Raw genomic sequence first — 13,736 nt, 5'->3', positions numbered from 1 at the left:
AGGTCATGGTGAGAAATTGCATAGACATGTGATTCTTAGACACTTGTGTTTGGGTTAAATATTTTTTGAAAATTGGGGAGGAAGGGGGAGGAGAGCAAAATATCTGGTTTTATCTCGGAAATTTTAAAATAGTGTAAAGTCGGGTGATATCCGGTGGCAAAAGCGGATTTTCGAGTGAAAAATATAAGAAGAGCGCTTCTAGCATTCCAGATTAACACGACATGCTGAGCGGCTGTGTGCATTTATATTTTGTCTTTTTATTTCTTTGTTTTTTAAAAAATAATAATTAATTAATAGTTGGGTGTTTATGTCGCGAGACAGCTGAGTTGTTTTTTTTTTTTAATCCTCAGTGACAATCAATCAATCAATCAATTTATTTACTCCCAAGAGTCCCTCAGGATGCAGATTTGGAGGTAAAGATGTGTTTTAGCAAATTTAACCCCCAACAAACACAAGGCTCTACTTATTCTTCTGCAGTACAGTGCACAGTGTGCGCTATATACAGGGATTTCAGCGCATCCTTACGAGAGCAAAATTAATCAACGTGATGACGTAGTTCTGATTTTATTGCTGTTGTCTCGGAAGTGTGTTACAGTTAAACGCTGTTGTGGGTTTGAGTCATTAAAAGACTTATTCGTAGATGCTGTTATCTTGATATACTTGGTTGGGATAATGGCAGTTCGTTACATTACTTTGCACTGTGTTGTTGCAGACTTTTATTCAGAGAGAAGCCCTGATGCTGCGAGCCAACAGCCTCAAGAAGGCTGTAAGGCAAATTATCGAACATACAGAAAGAGGTAACTTTTTTTCTTCTCTCTTCCTTACGATTAGATACAAGCAAATTACCGTAATTTCACCCGTATTAGCCGCACTGCAGATAAGCCGCAGGACCTGTTTTTACGAGCGTTTTGAAAATTTTCGGGCAGATAAACCGCGGGCAATACGAGGTGACTGATTTGTGCAACAAAGGAGACCACAGAGAAGGCCGTAAATACTTCGGGGTCAGGATGGTGTACAACAAAGGAAATAAGTTCTAGTGTTCTACGAAGATCGGACTTCGCCCTTGTGTGTTTCTTCATGGATCGACAGGTGATTGGCCTTCAAGAAGGCATGAATCAGTAACAACTTTGGTTAGAGCTGCTTGGGAGAAGACACCAGGAAGGTCAATCTACTCGAATGTGGACGTGCCCCTGTTCCGCATTGTTCGTGCATTGGCAGGGTGGCGCTGTTCGAGAGACACTGTCGCCCTTTCGGTTAAAACCTGGGTATGAGGAAAGTACCAGGGCAAAATAGTAATCAGATAAGCCGCACTGGTGAATAAGCCGCAGAGCGGCCGTGAGAATAAATATCGCGCATAAGCCGCGGCTAATACGCGTGAAATTACTGTAAATGGAATGACAATCTTATTCTGAATATAAGGCGCTGAACCCTGACATATTTCTCTCTCTCTCCCCAGCTGTGGATGAACAGAATGCGCAGACAGAAGTGCGTGAAGCAGACGCGGAACAAAAGAGCCATCAACAATACTCACCGCGGAAAGAAACCTCCCACCGGACCTACCTGGGGAATGATCCGCTCATCGAAGAGACACAAGTTCAGGAGGAAAGACCCGATGTTCCAGTGCTGACGACAACATTCCATGATGATTCCAGTGCGGATGATGTTGCACCTTCATCTTCATCATCGTCATCAGCTGGGGCTCCCTGCTGGGATCCCTGGGGCATTGCCATGGGGCAGAGTGTTGGGGCATCGCTCAAGGACACATTACAGGTAGATAGACGTGTGAGCTACCATTATACCTATGCCCATGTTTACCATAAGAACGTCACAGAAAGTAGTCTGTATAGTTCCAGTATCGGCGCACTACTTTTTGCGGCATGGAGCGATGCGGCAGGCTATTGCAGACAATAGGAACGAGCGAAGGGCAGAGTTTCAGCATACTGCTCATAGGTTGAACATGGGTGTGGTGGTGACTGTGGTGTGAAAGCACCAGGTAAAGGTGACAGGACTTCACTGACGTATTTTCTCTTCATCGTGGTGTAGAGTCCATACCGTAAGCTCTACATTGTCATTAGCATTCACAGTAGTCAGAGTGTGTGTGTCGGTGATGGGTATCTGTTATTACATCCGTAATGGATGCAGTGTTTACTAAAACTCTGATCTGACTGAATCGTATTGTAGTAGTACACTGGTGTACCCAGGGGGTAGGGTTTTTATTTTTTTTTTAGGGGGGGGCGGAAGTGCATTTGGGAAAGTTCCTTTGTTCCCCTCCCAACTTTTTTTCTGGCTTCGCTACTAGGGCGGTAGGAGCCGGGTTTAACCGCGAAACTCGACGCTTTAACAACGGTCCAGACAATACGTTGCATGCCTTTCTCATCAGCAGTGACCAGTGTTTGTCATAGGCTCTACTTCTGTGCCTAGCATAGGTACTTTAGCATGACAAACATCTTGCATGTTTACTGTGCACTTTCACAGTTGTTTTCGTCTCTGTTCCACTTATCTCCGACTCTGACAGGTTACACTGCCGACGATCGAAGGGGGTCGTAGTACGGACAGCTCTCCGTGCCCGTCGCCTCGGTCACTGACGTTGACCCCAACGCTGTCTGCCTCTCCCTGTAGCCCTTCTCCTATCTCTATGGAAGAACAAATATCTCACCCGTCGTCATCTCCCCTTCATAATCACCCAGCCCAGCATCCCACCACCCTTGCACTCACCTCATCGAATGCAGAGGAACAGTCTTCTGGTGGCAAGGGTGAGATCTTGTTTAATATTTCGAGATTGCTGTTTATATGGCAGTGGTAAGATTCGGTGAATGTCCCTTTGCCAGATACAGCAGCAGACTGATGTTTCGGACAACGATTATCCGGACTCCCACGGGGAAACGTGACCTTCGCCATAGGATTGCAATAGAATAGACCTTTGCCATAGGATTGCAATAGAATAGACCTTCGCCATAGGATTGCAATAGAATAGACCTTCGCCATAGGATTGCAATAGAATACACCAGGGGTTCTCAAACTCTGTGGACCCAGGGAACCCCCGTACATTTGCGGGCAAACTGGAGGAACCCCCACACTCATGCACACATACATACACAATGAAGAACACACAATAGAATTTTTGCATTGTTAAGCAAGAAACTTGTAAGTTTTGCAAACACAAAACTATTTTTGGGGAACTAAAGCCTGCAGTGTGCCTGTAAAGTTGGCTTCCCGCAATGCACCCACGTGTTAGGCGAAGTCTGCTCTACAGGCGGAGCAACCGCAAAAGTAATTCGAAAAATTCGAATAATTTTCGAATTTTTGTACAGGACTTGTGGTATTACCATGCTGCCCGCGGAACCCCAGGCGGGGCTTCGCGGGACCCCCGTGCTTTGCGGAACCCAGTTTGAGAACCTCTGGCTTAGCTGATACCTTAACTGATATTTTAGCTAATATTCTTAGCTGATATTTAAGCTGACATTTTAGCTGATATTTTAAGTGATATCTTAGCTGATATCTTAGCTGATATTTTAAGTGATATCTTAGCTGATATTTTAACTGATACCTTAACTGATGTTTTAGCTGATATTTTAAGTGATATCTTAGATGATATTTTAGCTGATATTTTAACTGATATCCTAGCTGATAGCTTAGCTGCTATTTTAAGTGATATCGTGGCTGATATTTAGCTGATAGCTTAGCTGATACCTGTCGGCTTCTGTATCAGTGTGTATGTATGATCAGTGTGGGCTTCTGTATTTTGTTTATCTGATACCTTAACTGATATTTTAGCTGATATCTTAGCTGCTATTTTAGCCGCTATTTTAACTGGTAGCTGATATTTAGCTGATATCTTAGCGGCTATTTTAACTGATATTTTAGCTGATATCTAGCTGATATTTTAGCTGATATCTTAGCTGATGTTTTAAGTGATCTTAGATGATATTTTAGCTGATATTTTAACTGATATCTTAGCTATTTTAGCCGCTATTTTAACTGATAGCTGATATCTTAGCTGCTATTTTAACTGATATTTTAGCTGATACCTTAGCTGCTATTTTAACTGATATTTTAGCCGATATTTTAACTGATATCTTAGCTGATATTTTAACTGATATCTTAGCGGCTATTTTAACTGATATCTTAGCTGATAGCTTAGCTGCTATTTTAAGTGATATCGTGGCTGATATTTAGCTTATAGCTTAGCGGCTATTTTAACTGATATTTTAGCTGATATCTAGCTGATATTTTAGCTGATATCTTAGCTGATGTTTTAAGTGATCTTAGATGATATTTTAGCTGATATTTTAACTGATATCTTAGCTATTTTAGCCGCTATTTTTAACTGATAGCTGATATCTTAGCTGCTATTTTAACTGATATTTTAGCTGATACCTTAGCTGCTATTTTAACTGATATTTTAGCCGATATTTTAACTGATATCTTAGCTGATATTTTAGCTGATATTTTAACTGATATCTTAGTGGCTATTTTAGCTGATATTTTAACTGATATCTTAGCTGCTATTTTAAGTGATATCGTGGCTGATATTTAGCTGATAGCTTAGCTGATACCTGTCGGCTTCTGTATCAGTGTGTATGTATGATCAGTGTCGGCTTCTGTATTTTGTTTATCTGATACCTTAACTCATATTTTAGCTGATATCTTAGCTGCTATTTTAGCCGCTATTTTAACTGGTAGCTGATATTTAGCTGATATCTTAGCGGCTATTTTAACTGATATTTTAGCTATTTTAGCCGCTATTTTAACTGATAGCTGATATCTTAGCTGCTATTTTAACTGATATTTTAGCTGATACCTTAGCTGCTATTTTAACTGATATTTTAGCCGATATTTTAACTGATATCTTAGCTGATATTTTAGCTGCTATTTTAACTGATATTTTAGCCGATATTTTAACTGATATCTTAGCTGATATTTTAGCTGATATTTTAACTGATGTTTTAGCTGATATTTTAAGTGATATCTTAGATGATATTTTAGCTGATATTTTAACTGATATCTTAGCGGCTATTTTAACTGATATCTTAGCTGATAGCTTAGCTGCTATTTTAAGTGATATCGTGGCTGATATTTAGCTTATAGCTTAGCGGCTATTTTAACTGATATTTTAGCTGATATCTAGCTGATATTTTAGCTGATATCTTAGCTGATGTTTTAAGTGATCTTAGATGATATTTTAGCTGATATTTTAACTGATATCTTAGCTATTTTAGCCGCTATTTTTAACTGATAGCTGATATCTTAGCTGCTATTTTAACTGATATTTTAGCTGCTATTTTAACTGATATTTTAGCTGATACCTTAGCTGCTATTTTAACTGATATTTTAGCCGATATTTTAACTGATATCTTAGCTGATATTTTAGCTGATATTTTAACTGATATCTTAGCGGCTATTTTAGCTGATATTTTAACTGATATCTTAGCTGCTATTTTAAGTGATATCGTGGCTGATATTTAGCTGATAGCTTAGCTGATACCTGTCGGCTTCTGTATCAGTGTGTATGTATGATCAGTGTCGGCTTCTGTATTTTGTTTATCTGATACCTTAACTGATATTTTAGCTGATATCTTAGCTGCTATTTTAGCCGCTATTTTAACTGGTAGCTGATATTTAGCTGATATCTTAGCGGCTATTTTAACTGATATTTTAGCTATTTTAGCCGCTATTTTTAACTGATAGCTGATATCTTAGCTGCTATTTTAACTGATATTTTAGCTGATACCTTAGCTGCTATTTTAACTGATATTTTAGCCGATATTTTAACTGATATCTTAGCTGATATTTTAGCTGATATTTTAACTGATATCTTAGCGGCTATTTTAACTGATATTTTAGCTGATACCTTAGCTGCTATTTTAACTGATATCTTAGCTGATATTTTAGCTGCTATTTTAACTGATATTTTAGCCGATATTTTAACTGATATCTTAGCTGATATCTTAGCTGATATTTTAGCTGATATTTTAACTGATATCTTAGCGGCTATTTTAACTGATATTTTAGCTGATATCTAGCTGATATCTTAGCTGATGTTTTAAGAAGCGTATACGAAGAGGGGAGTCAAGTCCTGTAGATCACATAAACAAAATACAGAAACCGACACTGAAGATTTTTGTTTAAGTACAAGCTTTCGCATGGAGGTCCACGCTTCCTCAGGTACGTACCTGAGGAAGCGTGGACCTCCACGCGAAAGCTTGTACAAATTAAACTTAAACAAAAATCTTCAGTGTCAGTTTCTGTATTTTGTTTATCTGATGTTTTAAATGATATCTTAGATGATATTCTAGCTGATATTTTAACTGATATATTAGCTGATATTTTAAGTGATATCTTGGCTGATAACTTGGCTGCCATTTTAGCTGATAGCTTAGCTCAGTGGTTCTCAAACTCTGTGGACCCAGTGAACCCCCGTACATTTGCGGGCAAACTGGAGGAACCCCCGCACTCATGCACACATACATACACAATGAAGAAGAACACACAATAGAATTTTTGCATTGTTAAGCAAGAAAACTTGTAAGTTTTGCAAACACAAAACTATTTTTGGGGAACCAACGCATGCAGTGTGCCTGTAAAGTTGGTTTCCCGCAATGCACCCACGCATTAGGCGAAGTTTGCTCTACAGGCGGAGCAACCGCAAAAGTAATTCGAAAAATTCGAATAATTTTCGAATTTTTGTACAGGACTTGTGGTATCACCTTGCTGCCCGCGGAACCCCAGGCGGGCCTTCGCGGAACCCCCGTGCTCCGCGGAACCCAGTTTGAGAACCCCTGGAATACACCTTCACTATAGGATTGCAATAGAATAAACCTTCGCCATAGGATTGCAATAGAGTAGACCTTCGCCATAGGATTGCAATAGAGTAGACCTTCGCCATAGGATTGCAATAGAGTAGACCTTCGCCATAGGATTGCAATAGAATACACCTTCGCCATAGGATTGCAATAGAATAAACCTTCGCCATAGGATTGCAATAAAATAGGCCTTTGCCATAGGATTGCAATAGAATCTCAATGGTATGATCACGGATTATACGAATTTCGGGATGATACGAATTATTCTCCGGTCCCGGCCGGAATGCCTATTCTTCCCATGCATTACAGTTCGGATGATACGAGCGCAGTATCTTGCCTTTACGGATGATATGAACGAGCCGAGGACGCTACAGAGGTCGTTCCCTCGTGACACAAGAGCGTGCCAGTCATGCTACTCCTCCTTTTGAGTAGGGAGGGAGATCCTCACCATCCTCACCACGAACTCCCTTACATCATGTTGCACAATGCAAGCAGTGACTCTCTCTTTGGTGGTGGAGATAAGATCAAAGGGATTGAACCTTATCAGAACCTTATCACCTTATCTCTGTTTTGACCTTTTTACCCTCCTTGCAACAATAAACTGTGCGAAGCTGTGTGCATCGCACCGGCCTAGGAAAACAGCGACCAGAACACGTGCAGGGAAACATATCAGGACAACTTCAAGACAACTTCGCAAGTCAGCTTCACCTCACGCCAGCGTACATACTTCTATCTCTCATAATTCTACGCTAACTTCTGTATCTCATAATTAAAAAGTTCATTAGTCAAAATTAATGAGGACAGTGCTCCACGAGGTTGCACCACACCTAAGCTTGGAACTTGTTGAGCTTAGAAGATACCTAAGCTCTGAACGTGCATCATCAAGGCTTGGTTATGAGGCACATACACACTAACAAAAGTTTAAAATAAAATAAAATGAACAGCACCAGCAAGTGGCTATTTTGGATTAGATTAGATTTGCTTGGAGGCAGGTACTGCCATTCTCCCACCTGTGTGTGCCTGTCCTATCCTTGCAGCACCCATACCCCTCAATGCACTAGTTGTGAATAGTCAGCAGTGCCTCCATTGGAAACTTATTTTTATATTAGATTTGGTATTATAATAAGCATTTTAATAAGACTTAAGCAAGCAGAAGTACAACTTGATGTCCCCCATTACCATAACTGTCACATAGATAGAGTTCAGGCCTCTGCCTAAGACCTAAAAAAACTACATCAAAAGGTCACGAAATGGAACAAATAAGGACATCGGACAGGACTTCATCTTTTATCTACTCTCATTTATGTTGTTCTCTCAGGAGGCTCAGAACGGTGTTTCCAGATAGCACGACGACATTGTATCGCTGCTTCTCTGATACATTCATCGTGTGCTAGTCCTTCAGTATCTTTGAGCTGCCTAACATTTCAATTGCTAATTAACCAATTAACAATTTTACTCAGAACATCCAGCATCTCCGACGGCCTCTCGTCGAATCAGCAGTGGGTCGACGCTAAAGCACATTGGCAACATAGGCCTTCAACTGGGCTCTGGAACGGGCATCCCACTGCTGGCCCCCGGGGTGGTGACTGGTGGCAGGATGCGTGACCGGAGTCCCGATGAAGGAGGAGGAGGAGGAGGAGGAGGTACCACGGTGGGTACCAGGCGCAAGAGCTTTCCCATCATCAACCCCCTGGCATCACTGCCCATGTGGCCAAATCTCAATAGGGAGAGCCTGGTTGGTAAAGTGCTGCTGGCCAACGCAGATGCCCTGTGTGCTGCTGCGTCACCACTGATGGATGTGGAGACCGTGTCGCTGTGAGTGCACTGCCAAGCCCGTTTATTTATTTTTCGAGCCCGTTTATTGCAATCTTCAATATCACGATAACCATGGTATTACGATCAAATTGCCGATTGCCATCGGCTCACCCACTGGAACGCATGTAAACAAGACCTCGATGTAAGAGTTGTCATGAAAGGGCTTGCTCACGTATAGCGACCGGAATAGACGATTACACGAAGTTGTGCACGCCCTCAAGTGGGCCGCGCAAGGCGTTGTGGATATCTCGAGGGGCGAAGGGCGTCATCCAGTGCGACTATTGTCTGAGGGAATGGGCGGGCTCTCTCCCTCAGATATCGCATGCTCTGGCCACTCACGGCGCTGCTGCATGTAAAATCGTCTATTCGCCCGCCGGCCAGTAAAGCATGCGAAAATCGAGCAGCAAAATTTTATCCTATATAATATCCTATATATCCTACATAGCAATATTTTATCCTATATTGGAAATATGAACATTTAATTGTGTAACCATACAGAATTTTGGACATAACGTGTATTATCCTATTGAGTCGAGTGTAAGACATTTGGCTTACAAAATGCCAAAAGAAACATTTGCTCGTCTATCTTTAATACTACACTAATCTTATCATGCCTGGCTATGATAAGTTATTCCAAAGAACCAAATGTTCCCCTTATTGTTCCTTTGACAGCCACTTTATTTCTATATTTCTAACAGGGATGACTTTGATGAAAAGTGTGTCATGAATAACTACTTTGGCATTGGACTGGATGCCAAAATCACCTTGGAATTCCACAATAAGCGGGAAGAACATCCTGAGAAGTGCAGGTCAGTTCCATTATATGTCATCTCATTATTCTCATTGTCCCTTTTCTAATATCCATAATTAGACCCTGAAGTTTTCGGGTTTTATATTTCTCCACCCGGGGAGTAAAATCGGGTCAATAAATTGATGTTGAAAATTCATGCAAATTCGGGCAGAAAAATTACCATCAGACTGAGTTCGGGGAGAAATCTGGCATTATTGTAGAATAAACGTTCACTGTACCGTTTATCCAGAGTGCCAGAAGTAAGGGGCAGTCGCAGATTTTGTGAGAAATCTCGTATGTCGATGCCTTGAGGTGCCTAGGCTGGGTGCAGTTTTGCAGGTAGAAATCGGGTTTAACCCTAGATAGGTGAACCTCAATTCGGGATGCAGATTCGGGGGAAAATCAGGTTTAACCCTAAAACATCAGGGTCTATTCATAATCTCAATTTTCATGCGCTGTAGCGTAAACAGTCCGACAACAGTGGTTAATAGCGTACGCTTCCTAATATGCTCAGGTCTCGCACAAAAAACCTGATGTGGTATGGAGTCCTTGGCGGGAAGGAGCTCCTACAGCGTACCTACAAAAATCTGGAGCAGCGGGTTCAACTGGAATGCGACGGCCATCGTATTGCACTGCCCTCTCTTCAAGGAATTGTTGTGTTAAACATTCCAAGGTAATTGACCAAGCAAAAACAATGGCCAACGCCACCTAGAAGAGAAGGCCTCTCTGAGGTCCTCTCGCCCTCGCGTTACGCCAGCCTACTCTGATGGTTTCTCCCCAATGAAACGTGTGTCGTCTGCTTCGCCGGAACACCGCTTTCGTGTAATTGGCCGACACTCATCCAAGTAGGACGACGTTACGCGGAGCTGCGCTGACCTTCTGTCTGGGAGGCGGTGGAGTGGCACACAAAACACACACTCTCCAGCGCCTAAGAACATTGAAAGGTTGAAATAAGATAGTGATAAGATAATAAGAAACAGACAGTGGTGAGACTTGACTGGCAAGGGGTGCGGGTTTTTGACGACTGCCTTATTTCTATCTTTCAACCTTACGAGGTGCTTTTCTCTGTCTCTCGTTTGTGACATAGCATATATCTTTGTCCACAGCTAGTATGGCGGGAGCCATTCTGGGAAATGGAACGTAACAAAATTAGGATAGATTTCAAACACTTACTGCTACAATAATCGGACGCATGCCATATTTCAAACGTATCACGTTAGAAACCACAGATCTATGAGCAATACTTACTGTGATTTGTTGTGCCCCTTGTCATTCAGATGGTGACGTCAGCATGTGTAGGTGCATGAGGCAAAAATGATGCTATTCCTTGCTATTGTGGCCGTCATAGCTCGACTGTTGGAGAGGCTATTACATGGTTGACCACTGAAATGATACGTACGAGTTCTACAGTACAGCAAAATGCAAACACAGTGTATTGGTAACCGTGATACAGTGCAAAAGTGAAAAAAAGTGACATAATTTTAATAAAAAATGTCGCAACATTTGCAAAGAAAATATGTAAAACTGTGTAAGAATCGGGTCTTGGAAGAAAGTAAACAAAATATGTCGGACACAAACTGGCAATACCCGGACAATACCGGGCCTTTGAGCAACACCGAGCAAGCACGGTGCTGCAGAAAGTGCTGCAAAGCTGCGCCACACGGCATCAATGTCGGCGCTAGCTCTTACACCATGGGGCCGGCAGTGCCTACGGACGTGGATCATCATTTCGTTATGGCACACAGACAACAAAATGTCGCAAAACAACACTGATGTATTGTACATATTGGATATGTCCCCGACACTGCCCCGTTTTTTCTTGTTTTTTTTTTTTACAGCTTTTTGTCATTCTTACACATTTCTATACCACTTGCCTCACAGTTACGGTGGCGGCTCCAATTTCTGGGGAGGTTCCAAAGAAGACGATGTAAGTGATTCACTCTTCAGAAAGTAGGGACATTGATGTACATGATGCGGCATCTGTGCAGGTCTTTTATGCTCCGGCCATTGACGACAAGATCCTGGAAGTGGTTGCTGTCTTTGGCACCGTACAAATGGCAGCGTCGCGTGTCATCAACCTTCAGCACCATCGCATTGCTCAGGTAATGATGGGTTTGTGCTCACTAGAACTGGGACGCGCTGACCACCAAATGCACCGTATCAACCACAGGCAGAAAGGGTAGCGTACTCTGTTGGTAACCATGCCTTAAAGCTTAGTCCCCCACTCGTCCTTCCGGTGTATATTGCGGTCTTGGGTAGCAACTTGATTGCAGGTAACTTGTAACTCTTAACTATAGTCGTGTTCAACTTAAAAACGAAAAGAGATCTAGTCCGTCAACTACGTACATAAGCCGTTGGAGATAAGGAGACGCAGTAGCGCGCCAGGAGAAATACTGCAGCGCTACCATGCACCCTCAGTTGCCTCAGTGGGGGAGCGCACTTTCTGCCACAGCGCAGTGTCATGCGGCCGGTCTCAGCAGCCAATACGGAAACAGAGTGAGTATGATGGATTACATTTGGAGCCTGAAGTTTTAGGGTTTAACCAGATTCTTCCCCGAATTTGCACCCCGAATTGAAGGTCGCCTCTGTAGGGTGAAACCCGATTTTTACCCGTCAAATTGCCCTCACTGAGACGTCTGTAGGAGTGCACGCTAACTTGTTTAGCGGAAAATGTAGTTACATCATCGTTTGTACCAAACCAGTACAGTTAGTATGAGTAACTCCCCGAATATAGCATACTGGAAGTTTTTCCACCTGAATTCGCGTGAATTTCGAGCGCATGTTTCTTTACCCGATTTTTACTCCCCAAATTTAGAAAAAAAATATTTCCCGAAAACCTCAGACCCTAATTACATTACATTATCTGGCACAGGAGGGAGTGTGACCTCTCCGTGTCCGGCCATCCTACCTGTGGCACGGTAACATTTTGAGAGCTGATGGACTAGATTTCTTTTGCTTCTTAGGTTCAACACTGCCACAGCTACTTTTTCACTAACTACATGTTTTCCCGGCGATTTTAATCCAAGTGCCAGCTAAATCAATCCATGCCCCATAAAATTTGCATGGCACGTGGATTAATTTCGATGGCACTCGGATTAAAATCGCCGGGAAAACCTGTAGTTGCTGCTCGAGAAAATCAACTTGTAATTGTTACCGGTTGCTGCCTTTGGTGAAAGTAGCTGTAAAATGCTGCTATAATTAGACCCTTGTCTTTTCACCAAAATTTGTAATTGGTCACTGGCTTAAATATATATGCTACCGCAACCAGCACATGTAATGAGTTACGTGATTTTTTCAGTGCCGTTCCGTGCGCATCACCATCACTGGGGACGAGGGTGTTCCAGTGCAGGTCGACGGCGAGGCTTGGGTTCAACCTCCAGGCTGCATTTGCATTGTCCACAAGAACCGCACACAGATCCTTTGTCGCAACAGGGTGAGCCCTATATCAATCTTGCCTTACAACGCTGATTATAGTGAGCTCACTGCGTACGCTCAAAGAGCACACGGGATGTGAACCCCACTTTATTGCGCGACTACCATAATGTCAGGCCAATAATGCGCACCAATAGAAAATTTGACTTTTAAAATAAAAATACTGCATATAATGCGCAGTGGCGTGTAACACGCACAAGCTCAGTAAGTCTATGCTTATGTTAAAAAAGAAACGAGCAAATATCATATTGAAATGCATTATCGCGTGATAATAATTCACAATAATTTGTGGCTTTACATTGAAAGATAACTACGACCATGAGCGACACCACAGCTTATGTACTCCCGAAATCTTAGCGCATGGTGCACTGTATTTAACTTACATCACGGAAGTGATGTAAGTTAAACTGTCAGCAGTAATACTGGACGTAATAGCGTCTCGATACGGCCAAAACATTCTGTATGTCTTAATCCTAACGATAGGTGCTTCCAGAGGTGAATTTGTACACCACCAGCTCCCGTTGTTTGTTTCCTTCAGAACAAGTACACGAATTATGCACGTAGATACACCTCTACCTCAGTTGAACTCTATATAATGAACTTGTAAATGCTGGCTCTTTGTTTCATTAAACAGAGAAATTCGTTAAATGGTACACGCCAAGTGAAACAAAGATGGCCGCCGCCACTTCCTGCGCCGCACGTACCGCAAAACGCCATTTGTCATAAAACAGGTATCAAGCCGTGAAGGGCACAAAATATCGAGCTTTATTCATATCATAATGCTAGGTAATATACGTAATTTATGCACAATATCGCTGGAGCGTTCGTAACTTTCGTAACTCCAGAAGGCCTCTACTGTTTTCTCCTGGTTCTCCTGCGCGCTCGCATATCGACAT

General features: G+C 42.2%; 1 protein-coding gene across 1 annotated transcript in view; it reads left to right on the top strand.

Moving 5' to 3' along the window:
• LOC135366664 (diacylglycerol kinase eta-like) overlaps window positions 1-13,736 on the top strand; it is a 120,693-nt gene that overhangs the window by 88,012 nt on the left and 18,945 nt on the right. Inside the window, exons 16-24 of the mRNA XM_064599469.1 lie at window positions 713-797; window positions 1,457-1,770; window positions 2,516-2,753; window positions 8,264-8,618; window positions 9,317-9,427; window positions 9,923-10,081; window positions 11,290-11,335; window positions 11,397-11,510; window positions 12,707-12,841. Coding sequence (XP_064455539.1) covers window positions 713-797; window positions 1,457-1,770; window positions 2,516-2,753; window positions 8,264-8,618; window positions 9,317-9,427; window positions 9,923-10,081; window positions 11,290-11,335; window positions 11,397-11,510; window positions 12,707-12,841 — 1,557 coding nt within the window. The remainder of the gene's footprint in view (window positions 1-712; window positions 798-1,456; window positions 1,771-2,515; window positions 2,754-8,263; window positions 8,619-9,316; window positions 9,428-9,922; window positions 10,082-11,289; window positions 11,336-11,396; window positions 11,511-12,706; window positions 12,842-13,736) is intronic.

This window comes from Ornithodoros turicata, chromosome 8, assembly GCF_037126465.1.
Source record: "Ornithodoros turicata isolate Travis chromosome 8, ASM3712646v1, whole genome shotgun sequence".
NCBI lineage: Eukaryota > Metazoa > Arthropoda > Arachnida > Ixodida > Argasidae > Ornithodoros > Ornithodoros turicata.
The sequence above is the reverse complement of the archived record's forward strand: the minus strand, read 5'-3'. Positions and strand labels throughout refer to the sequence as shown.